Source organism: Salvelinus sp. IW2-2015, linkage group LG22, assembly GCF_002910315.2.
Source record: "Salvelinus sp. IW2-2015 linkage group LG22, ASM291031v2, whole genome shotgun sequence".
In the NCBI taxonomy this organism is placed as follows: domain Eukaryota; kingdom Metazoa; phylum Chordata; class Actinopteri; order Salmoniformes; family Salmonidae; genus Salvelinus; species Salvelinus sp. IW2-2015.
The window spans coordinates 17,959,634-17,979,747 of record NC_036862.1 but is presented as its reverse complement, the minus strand read 5'-3'; the positions used below and the strand labels follow the sequence as shown (position 1 = coordinate 17,979,747).

Below are 20,114 nucleotides of genomic sequence, written 5' to 3'. Positions count from 1 at the left end.
ACATTTTGAGACTGTAATCGAACCCACAAATGCTGATGCTCCAGATACTCAACTAGTCTAAAGAAGGCCAGTTTTATTGCTTCTTTAATCAACACAACAGTTTTCAGCTGTGCTACCATAATTGCAAAAGGGTTTTCTAATGATCTATTGGCTTTTTAAAATGATAAACATGGATTAGCTAACACAACGTGTCATTGGAACACAGGAGAGATGGTTGCTGATAATGGGCCTCTGTACGCCTATGTAGATATTCCATAAAGAATTTGCAGTTTCCAGCTACAATAGTCATTTACAACATTAACAATGTCTACACTGTATTTCTGATCAATTTGATGTTATTTTAATGGACAAAAAAATGCTTTTCTTTCAAAAACAAGGACATTTCTAAGTGACCCCAAACTTTTGAATGGTAGTGTATATTTTCTCAATTTAAAGTCATCTTGTTGAGTACCCCTTTAATTCATCAATAACTCTTTAAACATGTTGTCTTCCAGGACAAGGTGGCAGCTCTGGAAGGCCAGGCCAGTCAGCTGGGACAGCAGGCGTCTCAGGAGTGTGACAGGCTGGCTAAGGACAGGAACCTTACCCTGCAGATGCTCCATAAGGTAACATTACAATACAGTCTATATCTGGCCCAGCAGCCACTACAATCTACACATTGTTGGTTATTACTCTGTTTTTTGTAATTTGACAGGTGATTCCCATGGAACACCTTTGAAAATGACTATAATTAGAATCTAATCATTATCACTCTCTGGTCTTGCTTGACAATGTGAGAATCGCACACAAAGTCATTACCAAATGAAGGGCAATGTGCCATGCCAGCCGCCTCAGATTAAGTCTATTAATTAAGAGCTTGTTGGCGTTTTTCCCATTTGTCAACATTTCACTTTCAATCTCGGCGTATGTGCTGCCTTGTCCCCTGCTTTTCTGCAAGTGGCACATGTTCTAATTTGGTAAAGAAACTATGGCAATCCGTAATCAGGACAGAGTCCGATACTTATGTGTTCTGGTGTCTCTGGGTTCTAGGAGAAAGAGAGACTATCGGCCCTGGAGAAGAGGTACCTCAGCCTTACTGGAGGAAGGTCTTTCCCTAAGAGTTCCAGCACCATGAAAGAGGTGAGGGGGGTTTATCTTACGCTCCTTCAGGGGTCACACAGACAAGGACAGTTATCTACCATGACGCAGATATATGAACGGACCTCCGCTCTGATCACTTGTCTAAAGCCACACTCCTTCATTTGTGTATACTGGCAAAGACTAACAAAGACCACCACTAAAGATGTTAACAATGGAGAAAATGACCTCCATTACATTTTCATATGCAAATAGTAGGCTTAGGATACTCGATTTCTATGATACATCTGTTGTTCTCAATTCATTATTTCAAGTTACACAATTACAGACTGTGGCTTTAAGGGGAATTTTATGGTTTTCATAGTTGAGATGGTAGAATGTTTAACTGGTGAATAGGACTTCAGGTTGATATCTCTCTCTCTGTTTTTACATGCGGTGTAGGTCTAGTGTGTGCTTGTTCTACCACTGGTGTGCCAGAGTAACCATTTATTTACTGTGTTTAACACGATGTGGTGTCCGCTTGTGAAGTTTGGCCTTATTTACATTGCGTTCGGATAGTTAGATGCAGCTGATCACATCAGTAAGACTGGTTTGATCTGATAATTCAGATCCGACTGACATTTTTGGGATTGGAAACATCTGCAATTTGATGATGGATTGTACATATCTCAACTCAGGCCAGCGAGATACTGAATCCGTGGGCTGTGTCGTTTAGTCTGAAAACATGAACCGATTAGTCTGGTGCTAAACTCTCGTCCAATTCTAACATATCCTATCAACCTCCATTCTTATGCATTTAGCCCACGTTCATTACATGAGATGCCTATCAGTTTCATTGTTGAATTGGATATACTGGACTTTTTTAGACCACTGTAAACTAGGCCTATTAAACTGAATATAACCCATACAAGGGCACTCAATGTGCAGTAACACCTATGTTTGACCCTTTTGTGATTGACAGTTATTATCCCAATACTGTATTGACACTTGTGTAGTTCAGAGGGACATAAACAGTAACTGTACACTACAGCAACTGGAGCTGAAACCAGTGTCCCTGACTTCCTGTTGAAACAGGAAGTGCTCCATATCAGCGAGATTGACCTTTTAGAGGACTCCCACTCCCAGCATCCTCTCTGCCGACCCGCTGCTTTCTATTTAAGCTCCTCCTCTCAGTTATACCCATGGGGCAGCCCGACAGAGGTAACCAGACTAACTGTCAGTGCAACTGTTCCTGCATGACACCTGAGCTCACTCACTGTAACCCCCCTATGCACAGTATGTCCAACACTTAAAGGCCCACTCTGTGATATTTACAGCTTTATAGGAAACCAAGGTGCGAGGTTGCCATTTTGTTGTTGTTTTTTAATTAAGGAGTGGGCCTTTAAGAGGTCTGCGTGAGTTATGTCTTGTTACCCCCAATGACTCCCAGCAAATTGCACCCATATGTAGCTTAAAAACACATTTGTTCATCCTGTGAGGCCCTTGAAGTACAGTACTGATTTGAATGTCGTCATTGTTTGTCTTTATGAAATACTTGGTCTGTTGGATTAACTGTTGCCATTTTAATTGATGTGTCTCTTCAACTTTTAGAATGGGGAAAAGCATAAACAACTCATGCTACAACGGGTGTGAAGATGCTGTTTGTGTGACGGTTTAGCCAGAGGCTCACATGCATGGTGCTTTGTCTCTCATTGAAATGTACTATTCTGTTTGGTTTGTGTAGTACACTTCTCTCAATTAGCGTTTTGCTATCCTTTGAAGATGGCGAGAGCTTGTTGACATCACTGTTATTGTATTCTTTCGCAGCGTGTTTTCAGTTCTCCAGCCCGATGTGAGGCTTGGGGAATTGTGGGAAATTACAGGGTAGAGAGATGCTGTGCTCATTATTTATTCCATTCATATAGTTGTTCGTGTTTTTCACACAAACGTATGTGTTTTATGTTTTAAAAACACAAGATAAAGCAGCAGCTTGTCTTAGGTGGTTGTAAAGTGTACGTATATTATATGCCTGTGTGTGCACATGCACCTTTTTGAAATGGGTGCACATCCGTGTGTGTATGAGTATGCATATTATGAAAAGGACGTGTCATGGAGTGAGCTCATGGCCTCTTGTCCTGTTTGGTTTGCGTTGCGTTGGCTCTCAGGAGTACATGAAGCTCTCGGATGTCTATAGGATGTATGAGAGAGATTGCCATGACACCCAACTCACCACCTCTGCTCAGCACGGCCTCTCGCTCATCCTAGACGCAGCTGTCCCCTGCGAGGTACCATTGCTCTCTCTTTCTATCACTCTCTCCATCACTTTCTATCTCTCTCTGTCTCTGTCTCACTCTATTCTCTCCTTATCACTCCATCTTTTCATTCTTTACCTGTTGCTCTTCCCTCTAGCTGTCATCTTGTAGGTAGCTTACTGTACTTACATACTGGTGTATTGGCTTTCTGCTAGATGGCCCTGTCCTTGTTATAATCAGCTCAACTAACCTCTGCATTACTGATTTGAGAATGAGAATTTTGAGGATAATGGTACCAGACCTGGATGAAATGCTGTACATATGTCATATACATTCAAATACTTGCCAGTATTTTTTAGGTGAGCTTGATTTAGCTTGGAGCTTGCACTTTTGGAACTATTTCATTGGTTCCATTGTACCAGGCAAACTGAATCAAACACAGCTCATGTATTTGACATACTGTATGTATTTGACCCAGGTCTGGATGGTACAATGGGTTGATATTATTGAAAGCCTATCCATATGAGGGTCAGGTTTACTGACATGTATTTCACATGCTGTACTTGTAGCTTCTGTTTTCCTCCCTGTTGACGTGTGTCCTTCTCTGCCTGTGTTTCTCTATCTTTCCCTATTTGCCCTTTGACATCCTGTCTGCCTGTTTATATGTGGCTCCCTGAATGAAAGGAGTATTTGACTGTGGGCCAGTTAACTCAGATCTTTGGGATGCCGAAGGTCGAGTCCTCCCCTACCTCTCCTCTCCGGCCCCTCCAGTCAGGAGCGGGAGACCCTGCCTTCTCCTGCCTCTCCGTTCCTCACGGTTCCTCCCTCTCTCTCTCTGTTGAGGTGTGTGTCTGGTCTCTCTATTCCTTCTCACCCATCTCTCCTCCACCTCTCGTTTCTGTGAAGATGCCCAAATGACCCCTCTACCCCAGTGGACAAAGCTAGTTGAAATGACATCAAACCACCAGTTTACAACCATGTTTGTAATTGTTTGTAAACTGGTTGTATTGATGTCATTCATTTCAACAGGTTTTTTCCATTGAGAGACCTATATGTCAGCATTTGCTGATGTTTCAAGAAGATGAACATTAACACACACAAAACATAACATTTAGAAAACTACCAGATCCTCTTATTTGCTCATTAATGCTTTGTTTTCTTATTTCTCTTCCTCCTCCACTCCCTTGCTCTGTCCATCCTGTCCTTTGCCTCTCTGCTGCCTCTTACTGTGGACTCTTAACTGCGGCCCTCCAGTACCAGCCTGAGCGCAGTAGGCCTCAAATCCCCACTCTTGATTTAGAGCAGTGGTACCAGGAGGTGATGGCTGCTGGGGAGAGCAGCCATCTCTGCCCCCCTCTCCCAGCTAAATCGCTCTTCCCTCGCAGGCCTATGCAGGTAATTCTCAGAGGTGCTGCCTTCTCCTCCTCTTTTCTATTCCTCCCCATGTTTTACTCTTCCATTGTTTCTGTTCTGTCTTCATGTTCTCACTTTTGATGAAAATGCCTTTTCAAGTGCAGTGTGCTTTGTTGATTGAGCTAATTGTTCATCGATGGTCTGCCTGGACTTGCTGCCACTCATGCATTTAGTTTTCCCTTTTTCTTTAGTTAGATTTTTTTAAGCATCTTCTACATGCTTTATGGTAATATTCACTTACTTTTTGAAAATCTTCCTCTGATTTGTCATCCAAAGGGTCCCAGCTATAACATGTAGTGTCGTTTTGTTAGATAAAATCCTTCTTTATATCCCAAAAGGTCAGTTTAGTTGGTGCCATCGATTTTGAGTAATCCACTCATTCAACATGCAGAGAAAGGAATCCGAATATCTACCCCTAAACTTTGTTTCAAACAAGTCAAAATATGTTTCTATTTACTCCTCAGATACCCTAAAATGTAATCAAACTATAATATTTCTTACAGAAAGAAGTATGTTCAATAGGAAACCAATTTTAGCAGGTGTGTAATGTCTTCATGCGCGCGCAAACACGAATTTCCAAGACTGTGTCCTTCTGCTAAAACGGATATTTCTTATTTGTTTTTGAAGTTACAAGCCTGAAACATTGAACATAGACTGCTGACACCCTGTGGAAGCCATAGGAATTGCATCCGGGGAGCTAATTCTCAATATGACCTTTCTCTTGCATATCTAAGAGGATGGTCTCTCTGGATTTTCTCCTACCATATCTATTGTGTTAACATTTCTACAAACTTCAGTGTTTTCTTTCCAATGGTACCAATTATATGCATTTCCTGGCTTCAGGGCCTGAACTACAGACAGTTTACTTTGGGCACGTCATTCTGACAGGAAGTGGAGAAAAAAGGGGCCTAGCCCTAAAGATGTCATTACATTTGCACCTGAATATGAAATCTTCAAAAATTATTATTTATAATGTGCATTGTATTCTATTTACTGCTAGGTTATACTACAGTACATACAAGCATAGCCATAGGGTTGGGGTCAATTCCAAGTACTTTAAATAGTAATTGACCCCAACCTGGGTATAGCTTAGACTGCAATACATTTCTGAAGATTTAAAGGCACAATGAAAAGCCATAAGACCTCATGCTGTGTGGCCAAGTGAGGCCGTGGGACAAACCACCTGACGGTTGTGGTTACAACAGGGTGTGTGTCTTCACACTGGCATCTGCAAGTAAAGCACTTTGACACTGATTCTGTCATTACACCTGTGGGAGGAATCAAAGGATCACCAATACAAGGGATGTTGTGTCAAGGCTGTGGGTAACTGGTGAAAGGAGTCAGGCGCAGGAGAGCTGAGATGCGTTGACAAGGTATTTAATACAAGACAACACCAGTATAAACACAATACTATGGTGCGGGAACAATACCGGTACCACGAAATAAACGGGCGTAATAACAAAACCCGGCAACAAAATACCAGCCGTCAGTAACAGCCTGAACAATAGAACAAACACACACACAAACATGGGGGAAACCAGAGGGTTAAATAATGAACATGTAATGGGGGAATTGAAACCAGGTGTGTAGAAAACAAAGACAAAACAAATGGAAAGTGGATCGGCGATGGCTAGAAGGCCGGTGACGTCGACCGCCGCACACCGCCCGAACAAGGAGAGGGACCGAAGTCGTGACATGTTGTTCGTGCTGCCATAATAATCACTGTCTCTGTCTGTCTGATATCTCAGTAGTAGCTGTAGTGATTTAAAGTACACTCACCAAAAGTAGGCTGCTTTAACATTTCAAAGATATCAATCAATGTCAATATGTTGGTTGAATTGAAATGCCTTTGAAACGCTAAAAAAGCCAATTTCTTTTGTATTTGTACCCTACTCTACTTCTCATATTATCTCCCACCAGACTAGTTTTGAGTAAGCATCACAGTTTATATTCCTCATTCCATTTAATGTTATACATGTTTTACTATGTGCGGGGTAACCTCGAACAATTAGTTTACTGTGTTTGATAGCTGATCCTGGTCCGTCTTCACTCCTCCCAGGTGTTCCGCTCCAAGCTGGACAGTGATGCTGGACAGACGGTACATCAACCCAAAGCAGGCTCCGGATCCCACCTGCAGTGCGGAGCTGCCACACTGGGACGCAACACAACCTCCAAGGTAAACCTCATCACCTCCGCTCCATCTCTATTGGTTGGCTAGTAGGCTCCTCAGCGGATCATGTAGTAATCAACTATTATTATCATTTGAGGTTTATGTAAGGTTCATTTGAATAGCACACATTTGCAGCTAAAAGCCGAATTGCAGCCTACACACGCCTACAACCAAATTAAAATACTACATAGAATGTACTGGTTAAAATACTAAATAGAATGTACTGGTGTACTGGTGTAGGAGGGAGGTCACGTTTGTGGCTGGATTTTGTAGCTCGTGTAGATCTCTTCTGAGGCAGCCATTTGCTGTAATCTTGCAATCTAGCTAGCTTCATCATAATAGTTTGTGGTGAGTTTCTATGAGGAAGACTAAAGTACATAATGCCCTTTATACACAATCAATCTGAATGTAGTGTTTGTATCCTGCTCAGGTCACCTGGTGATTGATTTGACCTAGCATACTGCTAGGGTCACTTACATACTGGTAAACAACAGCAGGTTATGTGCTGTGTGTTACATGATAGTATCAGATGACATTTGATAGTATTAGATGACATTGCTCACAAGACCCAGAGTTTAAATGCATAGCATATGATGGTTTATATACTGTCCCATTCACTGGTTATCTTATTGGCTCTTGGCCTTGCCTGCCAGTCAATGACGACCACATTGGAAATAAATATTTTTGTGTAAACCTTGATGGCTTGTCATTTGTGTACTTCCATTGCATTGATATGTTGCTGTATATGTTTTTCATTGTTAATTKAATTTAATGAATCAATCAATCACTCTCCTCCTTTTGTGTCCTTCTAGAGGCCGCTGATGGTTCCCAACAGTACCGGCAGTTTGCCACGGAACTTGGCTGCCACCATGCAGGACATAGAGACCAAGAGAGCGCTAGCCTTACAGCAGAAAGGTAACCATCTTTTGGGGGTTTACACCAGGCTACTCTGTCCCATGTTCTGGTCTGAGGCGAGAGTTTCAGCAGTAAACATCAACATGGAATAAGTATAGTTATAATGTGTTTAAGATGGTCCTCTCCAAGATTTGTCTGTCATTTTCAAGATTTCCTGTCATGCTTCAGAGAAACCACACCCCGTCCCTGTCTCCATCACCCCACTTCCCCCTCACCCAGTCTCTGCTTCCACGGTTACGACCCCTCCCTCGCTTACCTCCTCTAGCTCAGATTTAACCACCATGTTGTCCTCCTGTCTGTCACTCTGTCCTTCAGTCCCTCCATCCAACCATCCCTCTCTCCATTACTGTCCTCCACTCTCCATGTCACAGAGTCCTCCTTGCCTTCCACGTCTGAGTCTCCCTGCTCCACCATGGACAATCCCACAGACCAACAGATAGACAGACAGACCTCTGAGCCTGGGAGTGGGTTTGGTCTCATGTTCATTTCCTAAAAGTCTGACGTTCGTCTCATATAAACTCTCCATCCTTCTTTTTCTCCATGTTCTTGTCTGTCTCCATCCTCCTGCTGAGAATCAACAATGCATGCGTTTGGTAGAAGCAGTGCTTTTCATCTGTCGGGCCAACTTTTGTTCCCCTTTTAACTTTGCAGCTGTTTTTAGATGTATCTGTCAGTTATATGATGGATAGCGAGCATGGGTTTGAACTTGAAGGTGACTTCCTTGGGTTACTGGATCATTTTGTATTAGTATTTCTGCTGCTAATGTACTTAGGAGGCTTTGGTGATGAGGAAACGTGTTGCCGGTTGAATTGTGCTTGGGCTTTTGATAATACCGAGCACATACTATACGTATGTGTGGGGCCTGGTTTCATCTGTCGCTGACCTGTGGTATCTACATTACATGGACTCACAGGCAATCTTTAGGTATTCTCTTTTCATAGCTGGGTGACGCTGATCATCAGGACCTTTTTCTTGGCAAGTGGATGTGAGTGTGTTTGAGTTGGTTAGTGGGTGAGTATGTGTGTCTGCATGCTGAGGGCGTTGCCATGCACCCTGGAACTGTCATCACGGGACATAATGGGGTATCCCTGGACGTGATGAAACCACCCCCCAGATCAGCTGTGACTTCCTCCCTCTCCCTCCACCCCCAGGCCACCAGGTGATCGAGGAACAGCGGCGTCGATTGGCTGAGCTGAAGCAGCGGGCTGCAGTGGAGGCCCAGTGCCAGTGGGATGCGCTCCACGGCTCTCAGACCCACCTCAGCACCCAGTATGCCCCTTCCCATGCCCACGGACCTCCCATGGTGCACCACTCCATCCTGCACCACCAGCCGCCGCCGGCGGGCGAGCAGCCGTACGACACACTGAGTCTGGAGAGCTCTGACAGCATGGACACCAGCGTCTCCACCGGCAACAACTCGGCCTGCTCCCCCGACAACATGTCCAGGTCAGAGAAACGTGCACGTACACACACACACGCATATCCTCGAACACACACACAACTCACCGACAACATGTCCAGGTCAGAGCGAGGAACACTCAGGTTTACATGATACACAAAGTACACACAAATACTGACTAATTTATGCCAAGGAATCTCCAATAAGTAACCACAGGGGTCAAGCTGTGTCTTGTATCAGCACATTATTCATTATTGTCTGTCTAATAGTGACAAAAGAAGCCTATGTGTCTGCTCAGCTGTTGTCAGTATTCTGGTGGATATTTAATGTATGCTACTGAGCCGAACCAAACCAGGTTGTCTGTCCTGAACTGGTCTGCTGGAACCAAACCAGGTTGTCTGTCCTGAACTGGTCTGCTGTAACCAAACCAGGTTGTCTGTCCTGAACTGGTCTGCTGGAACCAAACCAGGTTGTCTGTCCTGAACTGGTCTGCTTGAACCAAACCAGGTTGTCTGTCTGAACTGGTCTGCTGGAACCAAACCAGGTTGTCTGTCCTGAACTGGTCTGCTGGAACCAAACCAGGTTGTCTGTCCTGAACTGGTCTGCTGGAACCATGCTGAAAAGGACGATGTGTAAAGTATCCAAGCCAGCACAGTTTGGTTTCAGTCAGCATGATAGTGTGAAAAATCAATATTTCTCTAAATCCAGTTCAAACATTCTACAACTACAACTTCTCTGTCTTTGTGACAGAGAAAGGCACTCCCAGTCCGTACAGAACTCGTCAAGTTTGTTGTCGTGCATGAATTATCACCGGCCATAATGAGGCCTACAAAAATGTCAACAGGGAAACACTCTTCCATAAACAAATGAGTGACTGTTGAAATAGTCAAATGACTAGTTAAATATAGTCTTAAGACTAGTGAAAGACACTCTGCACAGATAAAGAGGGGTTTCCCTGAGCCAGTTGATATGAAAGGTAGTGTGTGTGTGGTCACACAGATTAGGCAGATGTGACCATCCCCTTTTGGATCTGGTGAAAGCACAGCTGTTTCTTAACTTTAAACAGGTAATCAAATATTGCATGTAATTATCAAGCCCAAGCACTCATTAGGGTTGTGTTCAGTAGGCAGGAAATTGAGAGAGAAAAAACTGTCCGAAGAGGGGCGGTACTATCTGGACATGTCCAATGAGAAACAGTCATTTGTCTTCTGTTGCAAAACGTGTTAGAATGTTGACCTTCACATGCCTTATTAATGAACACAACCTTGCACTCACTGTCCACTAGGCACCACCTGGCCGTACAGGACATTTCCAGTGTATACGAGCATTGGACCTCTAAACAGTTATAGACATGTCATGACCCATTTTATAACTGTCTGTGATAGTTCATAACTATTTGTGGTAGTTAGTGTCCACATGGTAAGTTACTGTTTTTATGACCAGTGATGACAGGTGTTTTTAGGACTTACTTACTTAATCCTCTTCGTTCCTATGTAAGAAGCTTGTCGATCTTTATACATTTTGGGCGTGGTTTTCCATGACGGGCCACAGTTTTAGGACTTAAAAGTATTAATACTCTGTTACCCATAAATATATTGAATGATGGATGTCATTGGTAGTTGAGATGTAACTCTGACTGTCTGGTTTGCAGTGCCAGTGGGATGGACGCGCTGAAGATCGAGGAGATGGAGAAGATGCTGAAAGAAGCCCACCTAGAGAAGGCCAGGCTCATAGAATCCAGAGTAAGACACCACCTCACACACCATGTCTAGCTTCCTATCAGATCCCATACTAACGGCTTACTTCAGTGTTTACAGCCAGAAGAGGACTGGCCACCCCTCCGAGCCTGGTTTCTCTCTAGGTTTCTTCCCAGGTCCCTGCCTTCTAGGGAGTTTTTCCTAGCCACTCTTCTTCTACCTCTGCATTGCTTTCTCTTTGGGGTGTTAGGCTGGGTATCTGTGAAGCACTTTGTGACAACTGCTGATGTAAAAAGGCTTTATGTTCATGATCTTCTCTCCAGGAGCGTGAGAGCCATGCCCGTAGGCAGATGCTGGAGGAGGAGAGGAGGCGGCGCGAGGAGGCTGAGAAGAGGCTTCAGGAGGAGACGGTGCACAGGCAGCAGCTGGTGGACAAGGAGGTGAAGATGAGAAGCAAGAACTTCTCCCAGGTGAGCCTCAGGCCCGCCAACAACCTACAAAATCCAATCAAAAATAATATGCAGTTTGAGATCTGTCTCTCTGATCCTCTGTTAGTCGTACAGGCTTTCGAAAGACTGGTTACACGTCTGTTTCCTTCTTTCCTCAGGCCCGTCCTATGACTCGTTACCTGCCCATCCGCAAGGAGGAGTTTGACCTGCGCTCCCACATCGAGTCATCCGGCCACAACGTGGAGACCTCTCACCACGTGATCCTCACAGAGAAGATGTGCAAGGGTTACCTGGTCAAGATGGGCGGCAAGATCAAGTCGTGGAAGAAACGCTGGTTTGTCTTCGACCGCCTCAAAAGGACCTTCTCCTATTACGTTGGTAAGGAAAATGCTGCCATTTATATACAAACATATTTGTGTCTTATTGCTCTGATCGAGCCAATAGGAGATACAGTACATGGCATATTCATACCCCTTGACCTCAATGTAGACCGTATTTGTGAAAGGTGGTGTAAATGAGGTCGGTGGAGATTAACATTAGGATACACAAGGGTAATGCACATTTGTGGTTAGCGGTTTGGTAGCAGGCTTTAGATACAGTAATATGCAAATGCTTGGCGATTTGAATGATAAAACAGCTAATTATGAAATAATTACTTTATATAAAATTGCAACTACTTTCCTAGAAAATTATGCTTTTATTATTATTTTTATGTAGCAGGGATCTAGTGCAGTTTATGCCTGAAGGTAAAAAGGGGCATAAAGTTACCCCCGGTTCCTCTTGTGTTTTTGYAGTGGTTGATGAAATAAGCTGCAATATTGTACCGTAAGAATGTAGAAATCAGGGGCTCTGTTCAATCTTTAATGCTTCAGCGTTACAGATCCCGCAATATAGATTAAAAGTAATTTCCGATTGAGTCGACATGCAGCGTTTACTATGAATGCAGTCTCCACTAAAGGGGGGGAATATTGCCTTTAAATTCCAATCACGCTGTAAAGCTGAATTTCTGCGAGGAGGATTGAATAGAGCCCCAAGTCTAAAATACAATAGTCAGACACTGCAACCTATTTAAAACTAAAAGGAAGCTGTGTTCTCTACAAAGAAATTACTTGAAATATACATATATTTTTTGGCTGCAATATTATTCAAATGGACATGATGATACAGTATGTTCCTTTTATGACACTGGCTTAGGAAATACTGTAGGAGCTCAATAATAGAATTGTGATAAACAATGAAAAGGATTGTCCTTATCTACATAAATTCCATGACTCTCTCTCCCTCTGTCATCAAAGAAACTGTACTGTAGGAATCAAAAATAATAATGTGATGTTTATCTCCTCTACAGACAAGCACGAGACCAAACTGAAAGGAGTCATCTACTTCCAGGCCATTGAAGAGGTCTACTACGATCACTTGCGTATCGCCACGAAGGTACTTTCCGTGTTATCTACCCAACAATCGGAAAACAATCTTTATGCAGAACACAATGAAATCCTCTTTTAATCACTTTTTCTTTTTACGCTTTCACTGTACTGATTAAATATTTATCTTGAAGCTCTTTTGTTTTATACACATTTTGCTTCTTCTACGCTTTCATTTCTCTTCTCACTCTTTTTCTTTGACTGGCTGGTTTCACAGAAAGGATTTTTCAACCTCAATTTGGCCAATGTATGTATCACTTTTTGTCTGTGAGCTCATAGACCGACCCATTGCTTGTTCTCTGCCCCCCTTACCCCAGTGTGTGTGTTTGGTTGTTTGTTTACACAGTGTTCAGATAGAAATATGTCATGTAGAATAGATAGGATTGTCTGTCATGTAGAATAAGGATGTGTCAGCTCTACATATTCCATTGCTATCTGCAACTTTCAGTTGAATACCCACCAGGGGCGTAATCATGCATGATTAATACAAAAAAAGACAGCCATTACAGAACAGTGCATCTCTGGATCCTCACATTTCCCCCCCTTAGTTTCATATTTGTCTGAAGTGCCTGCATTGGAGTTGTTTGCCAAAGCAAGCCTTTTTAGTGATAATTCACTTGTCTGTTCCTCTGTGGAATTGGTTGTGTTTGAATCTGTCTTAAATTGAAACAGTCTAAATAAGGGTCCAGGTGTGTGTTTGCGTGTGTGCATATCACTGTTGTATTTCACATACTGTATATAGCTTATGAACTCCTAAGAAGTGCATGTGTGCAACTGTAAAATATGTGCGTTGGGCACATGCGTTTTATGGTTTGTGTGTAGAATAATGTCATGTTTTGTGTGTGTGTGTGTGTGTGTGTACTGTCCTGCTGTATTTCTTGTATCCTGTTTTGACTCTGTCTCCTTCAGCACTTTTCTGAGCTCCTGCCTCCTCAGTTTGGAAGAGAGGTGTGTGTGCCTGCCACGCCCTGATGAACTGGGTGTTGTGGATAAACACGTGGTAGCGCAGCGTAGTGCTCACCTTTCTTTTTACATGTTCAAAAGACAGAAGTGTGACTCGGCCTAGGAGAAGCCCCACTGTCCGGCAACAAGACACTCAGTTGAAAAAAATCTACATGGGCAAATGTGTAGCAACTAACTCTTGCCTGTGGTTTTTGGGTTGTCGTTTATGATATTTGATTATTGTAGCGCACCCATTATACTAACCATCATGACCAATTAATTTAGGAAAAATATGTAGGGACAGAGTATGATATTGGTTATTTTAGTTGAATCAGAGACAATATCCGAGGGTAGCACGTAGAAAAAAACTCTCCACCCACATTCTGCATTCGATCTAGCCTCCAATGATCCCCAAAAAGGATAAGGGTAGCTTCTGCACTTTCACACCCCTTAACATCGAGTGCTAAATCGGAGTCATTAAATGATACGTCAGCTCCATATTACTGACCTTTGACCTTTCTCTCCTCCAATCCCAGAGCCCCAATCCCTCGTTGACCTTCTGTGTGAAGACTCATGACAGACTCTACTACATGGTGGCCCCTGCCCCGGAGGCCATGAGGATATGGATGGACGTTATAGTAACCGGAGCCGAGGGCTACACACAGTTCATGAACTAATAGGGGAGACTTGCGTATGTTGACATAAGGAGACTGTTTCGGCAGGAACACTTCAATAGATTCAGGCCTTTCCTTCTAGCGCCTCTCCCAATGTTGGGAAATTGCCTTTTTATTTTGTTACGTTCATTATATCTATTTTTAAATCTCACATCTCTCACTTTACAATAGACATTTTTTCTCCACTGGTTTTTCTACTTGCTTCTGCCCACTGATTAAAAAAGGGAGCCCTGGAAGAGAGAGACACACACACACACACTGTATATAACCAAAACGACAACTGTCAGACTTTCTGCTCAAAAGCCTTTCTATATTGCCAAATGGAGATCTTGTTTTAGTTACAGGCTCTTGTGTGAGAGCTATTTTGTGTATCAGTAAATGTCTTTGATATATATATTTTTTTTTCATACACACTATATGGAATATTGCCAAATGACATAACAATAGTTTCAAACAGATGGTCGTTTTTATGGAATGTTTCAAATAGAATACGAAGGCATTTGCCCAAATCTACTTAAGTTTATCAGTGAGCGAAAGATGTAATCATTTAAGAAATGCTTAAAAGAAATTCTATTGAAAATGTTGGAGAATAAACCGAATTTAAATCAGTAAGACCATGACACAACACACCAACTCAGGAGTCCATACTTAATTTGAGTTCCCGTCACAGATGAAACTAGATCTTGATCCATCTCTGTGATCTTACTCTACTGCTGAACTAGATTCCACTGTGTCCGTCTTGTACTTTGCAACTCCTAAAGACACACACACAGTCTGTTTGCCAAGTCCTGATAACTTGATCTTATGATAACTCGACCCCTTGCGTAAACAGCCATTCCATCACTGCCAGCCTACAACACCAGGAGCTCTAGGGACTACATAAATGAGACAACAGTACATGTCATTATAATAATGTTAATCATGCTGTGCCTTGATGTGTCATAATACTCCTAGTCTGTAACTGTTGATCGTGCTGGTCTACAATCTTTGTTAACAGTATCAGAATTCAACAGACTTGCATGGGGAAGGGAGAGGGGAGTCTGACTGCTGTTTTGATGCAGCAATACACAAGTACATGTGAAGAGTAACCTCCCCTGAATTCCAAATCAAGTTCAAGCACCCACTACATCCTATGTTCTTGTGTAGATCTGAGAGGATTGGATTGGTAAACAGGTGGTTGCTCCATACTGCTCTCTGATACTCCAGGTGGAATTGTCGCAATATAATATTGCTTACACTTATCCAATTCTTTCAGATCTCCACAAATGCACAGGAATTTTGGATTCAGGGTGCGTTTCAGCTTTAATAGAACGTCATGATCTGGTAACTTGACATAATCATTGTAAAGGACTCAGACAGGCTACATGATCACAACAACATTTATAAATCACCATCTGAATATCTTTTTAAAGAAGACTATGCTGTGATTTTGAACATGTAAACCTGAGTGTTCAGGTTTATTGAGAAGCATTGTGGAAATGTAGTTATCTTTTTCTATTTATGGCTAACCTGCCTGAGATACAGTGGTACTGTAAACCATGTCACTGTCAAGTAGAGGAAAAGAGACTAGTGAGAAAGAGCCTTAATATATTTTCCCGTTTATATTTTCCCGGGTGCAACCAAATATTCAGCATTGGTCAGAGGTATATCAAAGTGTTATAAAAAATTAAACTTTTATACTGTAAAAAGATGCCTGTATGAAAATGTAATTTACTCATCATTCAACCAGTATTGTATAAAAAGCAATTTACTTGTTTTTGTCATTTCAAAAGAATGGTCAGAAATCACTTAGTTTTATGAGTTCTGTATTTATTGATACAGTATACCATACAACTGTCTACACTCCCTCAACACTGTGTAGAACATCTCACACACTCGCACCATCTTCAGCTATATTATGTTGACGGTACACTGTTTATAGGGCACTTTCATGTATGGATTATATGATTATTGTCAGATCTATTAAAACAGAAATGTTACTGTGAGTCTGTGGTTTGAAATCATAGCAACATGGTCATGGTTTTATTAAAACATGCATTTCATTTTCAGTAGATGCAGTCATGTGCATTCTCATCATCGCAGTAGAAACACTGAAATGCTACTTTTGAAATAACGATCTCACATAATCACTTTAGTAATAGCAGTTTTAGGGTTACAGTTTAAAAAAAAAAACTGAATTAAAAAGGTACATTTTAAGGCCCATGTATTAAACATATTAAAAAAATTATGTTAAAAACAGATCACAAGTTGGTCAATGCGGTACCATGAACTGTAAGCATCAAATATAATAAATGTAGCGGTTTTATGAACTCTACCTAAAAACATGACTTCCTTGATAGGAAACAATTGTTTGAGACATGGTCCAGTCAGCTTGTGATTGGCTCTCTGTCTGTCACACTTCATTGATTTCATCACCTGTGAAAATGTCAAACATCAATAGAACATCCCTGCTTGTCCTAGGATTTTACTCTATAAAACAGTGAACATACACATTTGTCATTTAGGCTAATTTCACAAACTGAAAACAAACAAAGTATGAGACTGTAGGTTTGGTTGTAGAAAGCTTGTTATGTACTTACTCTCTGCACATGGGAGCTGTATTCACTCACAGCTTCATCACCTGAGAACAGAACAGATAATGCAGAGGTCAGGTTCTTCTGCTAACTTTACTTCCCTTTCAGTCAGTCAACATCATTAAACTCCCACTTCAGGGGTGAACCAATGGGCCCACTGGTGATGTCTTGTTTCCTTCTTTAGTGAACAAGAGTTATGTATGTAACCCAGACAGGTTTGCCAGTGCCACCAAATATCAAATATTTCAGAGAGAAATGGGTGGTTTGGAAACTGGTTAATAGAAACGTGTAGTCTCCATTAATAGACAAAAAGCAACATCCAAACAACTACTGTATATGTTGTTATTTTCAATTCATGGTGCTCTTTTTCAAAGGACTAATATTTCTGGGACTAATATAGCCTATGGGGAACAATGTTTTCGGTGCATGAGAAGACGTTTTTACTGTCGGTGTTGATGGAATTCTTACTTGTCTGGTAGTAGTCATACACTTTCACCACAGCTGGTTTCAGATTCCTCACAGGCACATCCTCCTCTATGGCCAGGCTGTACGTCTTAGTTTCCTTCTGCTTCAGCTGGAAGAAAAGGAAATCATACATTTGACACTGCAGTTCAATGTTATTGATTCATATAGTGTTCCTGTATAAAACATCCACTACGGTCTTACTTTGATGTTACTGTTCAAGTTAAATCCAGTGTGTGGTGCAAATGAGACCACATCCAACTAGGTTTTCTGTAACCGATAAAGACAGCAACCTGTTTTAGAACGAACATTCATTATTCATGTTCCTACCCCATCTAGGTAGATTATGACATGTCCTTCCTCCAGGTCAACTCGCTTGACAGTGGGGTCWTTTTTCAACTGGAAGAACAGAACACAGGTTAACATTGTCATAGACAGTAGAACTGRTATGTCCAAARRACAACCACTGGCATTGACAATACTTACAATTAGAACAGACGCCATTATCATTATTATATATCAACTAAWCCTGGAGGGGATTATACTTAGGGCCAGGAGTGTTCCCCAACCTGGTAAAACTCCTGGCCCTGATTAAACTGTATATGCGTTCCCCTMMACTAATGCTCTCTTATTGACTCACAGGCCTGAGGGAGGACTTGTCCAGGACGAAGCCGGAGAGAAGCTTGACATTGATGATCACCATGTTGGTCTCCTCTCGCCGACCGTTGTACCTGTCAGTCAAACCGGGTCAGATGAAGGTAAGAAACTGTATTACCCTAAAAAGTTGCAAATATGTATAAATCGCTCCATTTCCTGGTTGCTACAATTCTACTAGTTTGCCTAATTTTGTGACAAAACAAGGAGTAGTACAGTATGAGTCATAATACCCATAAAACCTAGAGGTCAAACAGGGAAATGTTCCAATCGTTTTCTACCTGGCATGACGTTTTGATAACCGTGTAAATCTCTCTAGGACAGGTGACTTTTATCAATATATATTCACCTGTATTTTTCCCCCAAAAATGAAACGCTTTTTAGCTGCTAATATTGCTATCATAAAGAACTACAAATGCCATGATGATCTGGACGAGACTACCGAATCAAGGCAAAAGGTAAGAATATCTGGGTTAACTATCTAATGTTAAATGTAGTAATGAATAAATAGGCTACATTTCTTTCAATGAACAATTCTGTGAACTGTCTTGTACACATTTTTAATYGACACAATACCAGTTAGAAAAGTAGCAGATAGAGATGACGTGCAGGAGCTTGCAGGGATTTGTAGTTTTGCATGATGTCTACTTTGATGCTAATTAGCGTTTTCGCATCTGAGATAAATTGAGCTAAAAATATTGATAAGTCACTTTGTCCGAGAGAGATTTACAAGGCTATCAAAACGTCACGCCAGGTAAGCCTACACAACACACAGCCCTTATTTTAAGTGTTTCTAAAATGAACAGTCAAAAAAACGACCTGAACCATTTCCCTGCTTGACTGCTAGGTTTTCTGGGTATTATGACACATCCACTGTGGGGCTCTATGGTGTAGTAGAGAATCATTGTACCATCTCAACCTCTTTGAAATATATTTTCAATAACAACAAATATTGTATTTTCTGCTGTTTGAAGCTGGTGTACAAAACTGAAAGTAAAAGATGCAAAAACTAAATGTAAGAATGGGAAGCATARAAATAGTGCACATAAAAACAGATCTACCGCTTCTTAGACTTGCTGTCAATGAGAATGACAGATCTATAACTCACATTTCTATGTGAATTTGGTTGGGTTGCCCAAAAAGTTACATATTGCAGCTTTAAAGATATTGACATCTACACACTGGTGGTTCAGTCACTTTTTTCACTTGTCCTACCAGWATCAGTCAGATGCTATTTCAAGGTTAAAAGGAATACCACTGTACCTTACATCCACAGACACAATCAGAGATTTCTTGGTGCCGTCGCATTTCCCCAGYGTCTCTGTTGAGATGTTAAAAGYAGAGAAATCAGGAGGAGGGGGAATATTGTAGTGCATGGCGATCTGAAAAGAAAACCGAGACAATGACATTGAGATGCATGAAATCAACATCCACATTTCAATGTACAGTACACAGGCATTTCCGTTAATGCTGACACTCTAGGGTTGAAACGTTCGTTTTTGTGCAACAACTTTGAAGAAACTAAAATCTATTTTGATTGTTTTAACACTTTTTTGGTTACTACATGATTCGATGTGTTATTTCAGTTTTGATGTCTTCACTATTATTCTACAATGTAGAAAATAGTCAAATAAAGAAAATCCCTTGAATGGCAGGTGTGTTCCAAACTTTTGACTGTTACTGTATGTATAAATGACCCTTTCTGTCACGCCCTGATCTGTTTCACCTGTCCTTGTGATTGTCTCCACCCCCCTCCGGGTGTCGCCCAGCTTCTCCATTATCCCCTTTGTATTTATACCTGTGTTCTCTGTTTGTCTGTTGCCAGTTTGTCTTCTTTGTCAAGTCAACCAGCGGTTTTTGTATCAGCTCCTGCTTTTTCCCAGTCTCTCTTTTCTCATCTTCCTGGTTTTGCCTGTCCTGACTCTGACCCACCTGTCTTACCACTCTGCCTGAGCCTGCCTGCCATCCTGTACCTTTGCCCTGTTGCTGTAATAAACATTGTTACTTCGACACGGTCTGCATTTGGGTCTTACC

General features: G+C 41.7%; 2 protein-coding genes across 2 annotated transcripts in view; one reads left to right on the top strand and one right to left on the bottom strand.

Annotated features, from left to right (window-relative positions):
- The window catches only part of LOC111949779 (pleckstrin homology-like domain family B member 1), an 85,137-nt gene extending 68,761 nt beyond the window's left edge, over nucleotides 1-16,376 (top strand). The window contains 17 exon segments of the mRNA XM_070434098.1: nucleotides 495-605; nucleotides 1,030-1,119; nucleotides 2,152-2,277; nucleotides 3,222-3,341; nucleotides 3,993-4,151; nucleotides 4,563-4,703; nucleotides 6,781-6,897; nucleotides 7,704-7,806; nucleotides 8,178-8,270; nucleotides 8,958-9,252; nucleotides 10,857-10,947; nucleotides 11,226-11,372; nucleotides 11,510-11,729; nucleotides 12,700-12,785; nucleotides 12,993-13,022; nucleotides 13,685-13,723; nucleotides 14,254-16,376. Of these exon segments, the coding sequence (XP_070290199.1) occupies nucleotides 495-605; nucleotides 1,030-1,119; nucleotides 2,152-2,277; nucleotides 3,222-3,341; nucleotides 3,993-4,151; nucleotides 4,563-4,703; nucleotides 6,781-6,897; nucleotides 7,704-7,806; nucleotides 8,178-8,270; nucleotides 8,958-9,252; nucleotides 10,857-10,947; nucleotides 11,226-11,372; nucleotides 11,510-11,729; nucleotides 12,700-12,785; nucleotides 12,993-13,022; nucleotides 13,685-13,723; nucleotides 14,254-14,394 (2,109 nt within the window). The 3' untranslated portion in view covers nucleotides 14,395-16,376.
- An 8-nt stretch (nucleotides 16,377-16,384) lies between these two features.
- Nucleotides 16,385-20,114, bottom strand: part of LOC111949545 (alpha-2-macroglobulin) — an 8,162-nt gene continuing 4,432 nt past the window's right edge. Inside the window, exons 3-8 of the mRNA XM_024134506.2 lie at nucleotides 19,344-19,465; nucleotides 18,067-18,157; nucleotides 17,757-17,825; nucleotides 17,433-17,538; nucleotides 16,971-17,011; nucleotides 16,385-16,806 (exon numbers count right to left, since the gene is read on the bottom strand). Of these exons, the coding sequence (XP_023990274.1) occupies nucleotides 16,621-16,806; nucleotides 16,971-17,011; nucleotides 17,433-17,538; nucleotides 17,757-17,825; nucleotides 18,067-18,157; nucleotides 19,344-19,465 (615 nt within the window). The 3' untranslated portion in view covers nucleotides 16,385-16,620. The remainder of the gene's footprint in view (nucleotides 16,807-16,970; nucleotides 17,012-17,432; nucleotides 17,539-17,756; nucleotides 17,826-18,066; nucleotides 18,158-19,343; nucleotides 19,466-20,114) is intronic.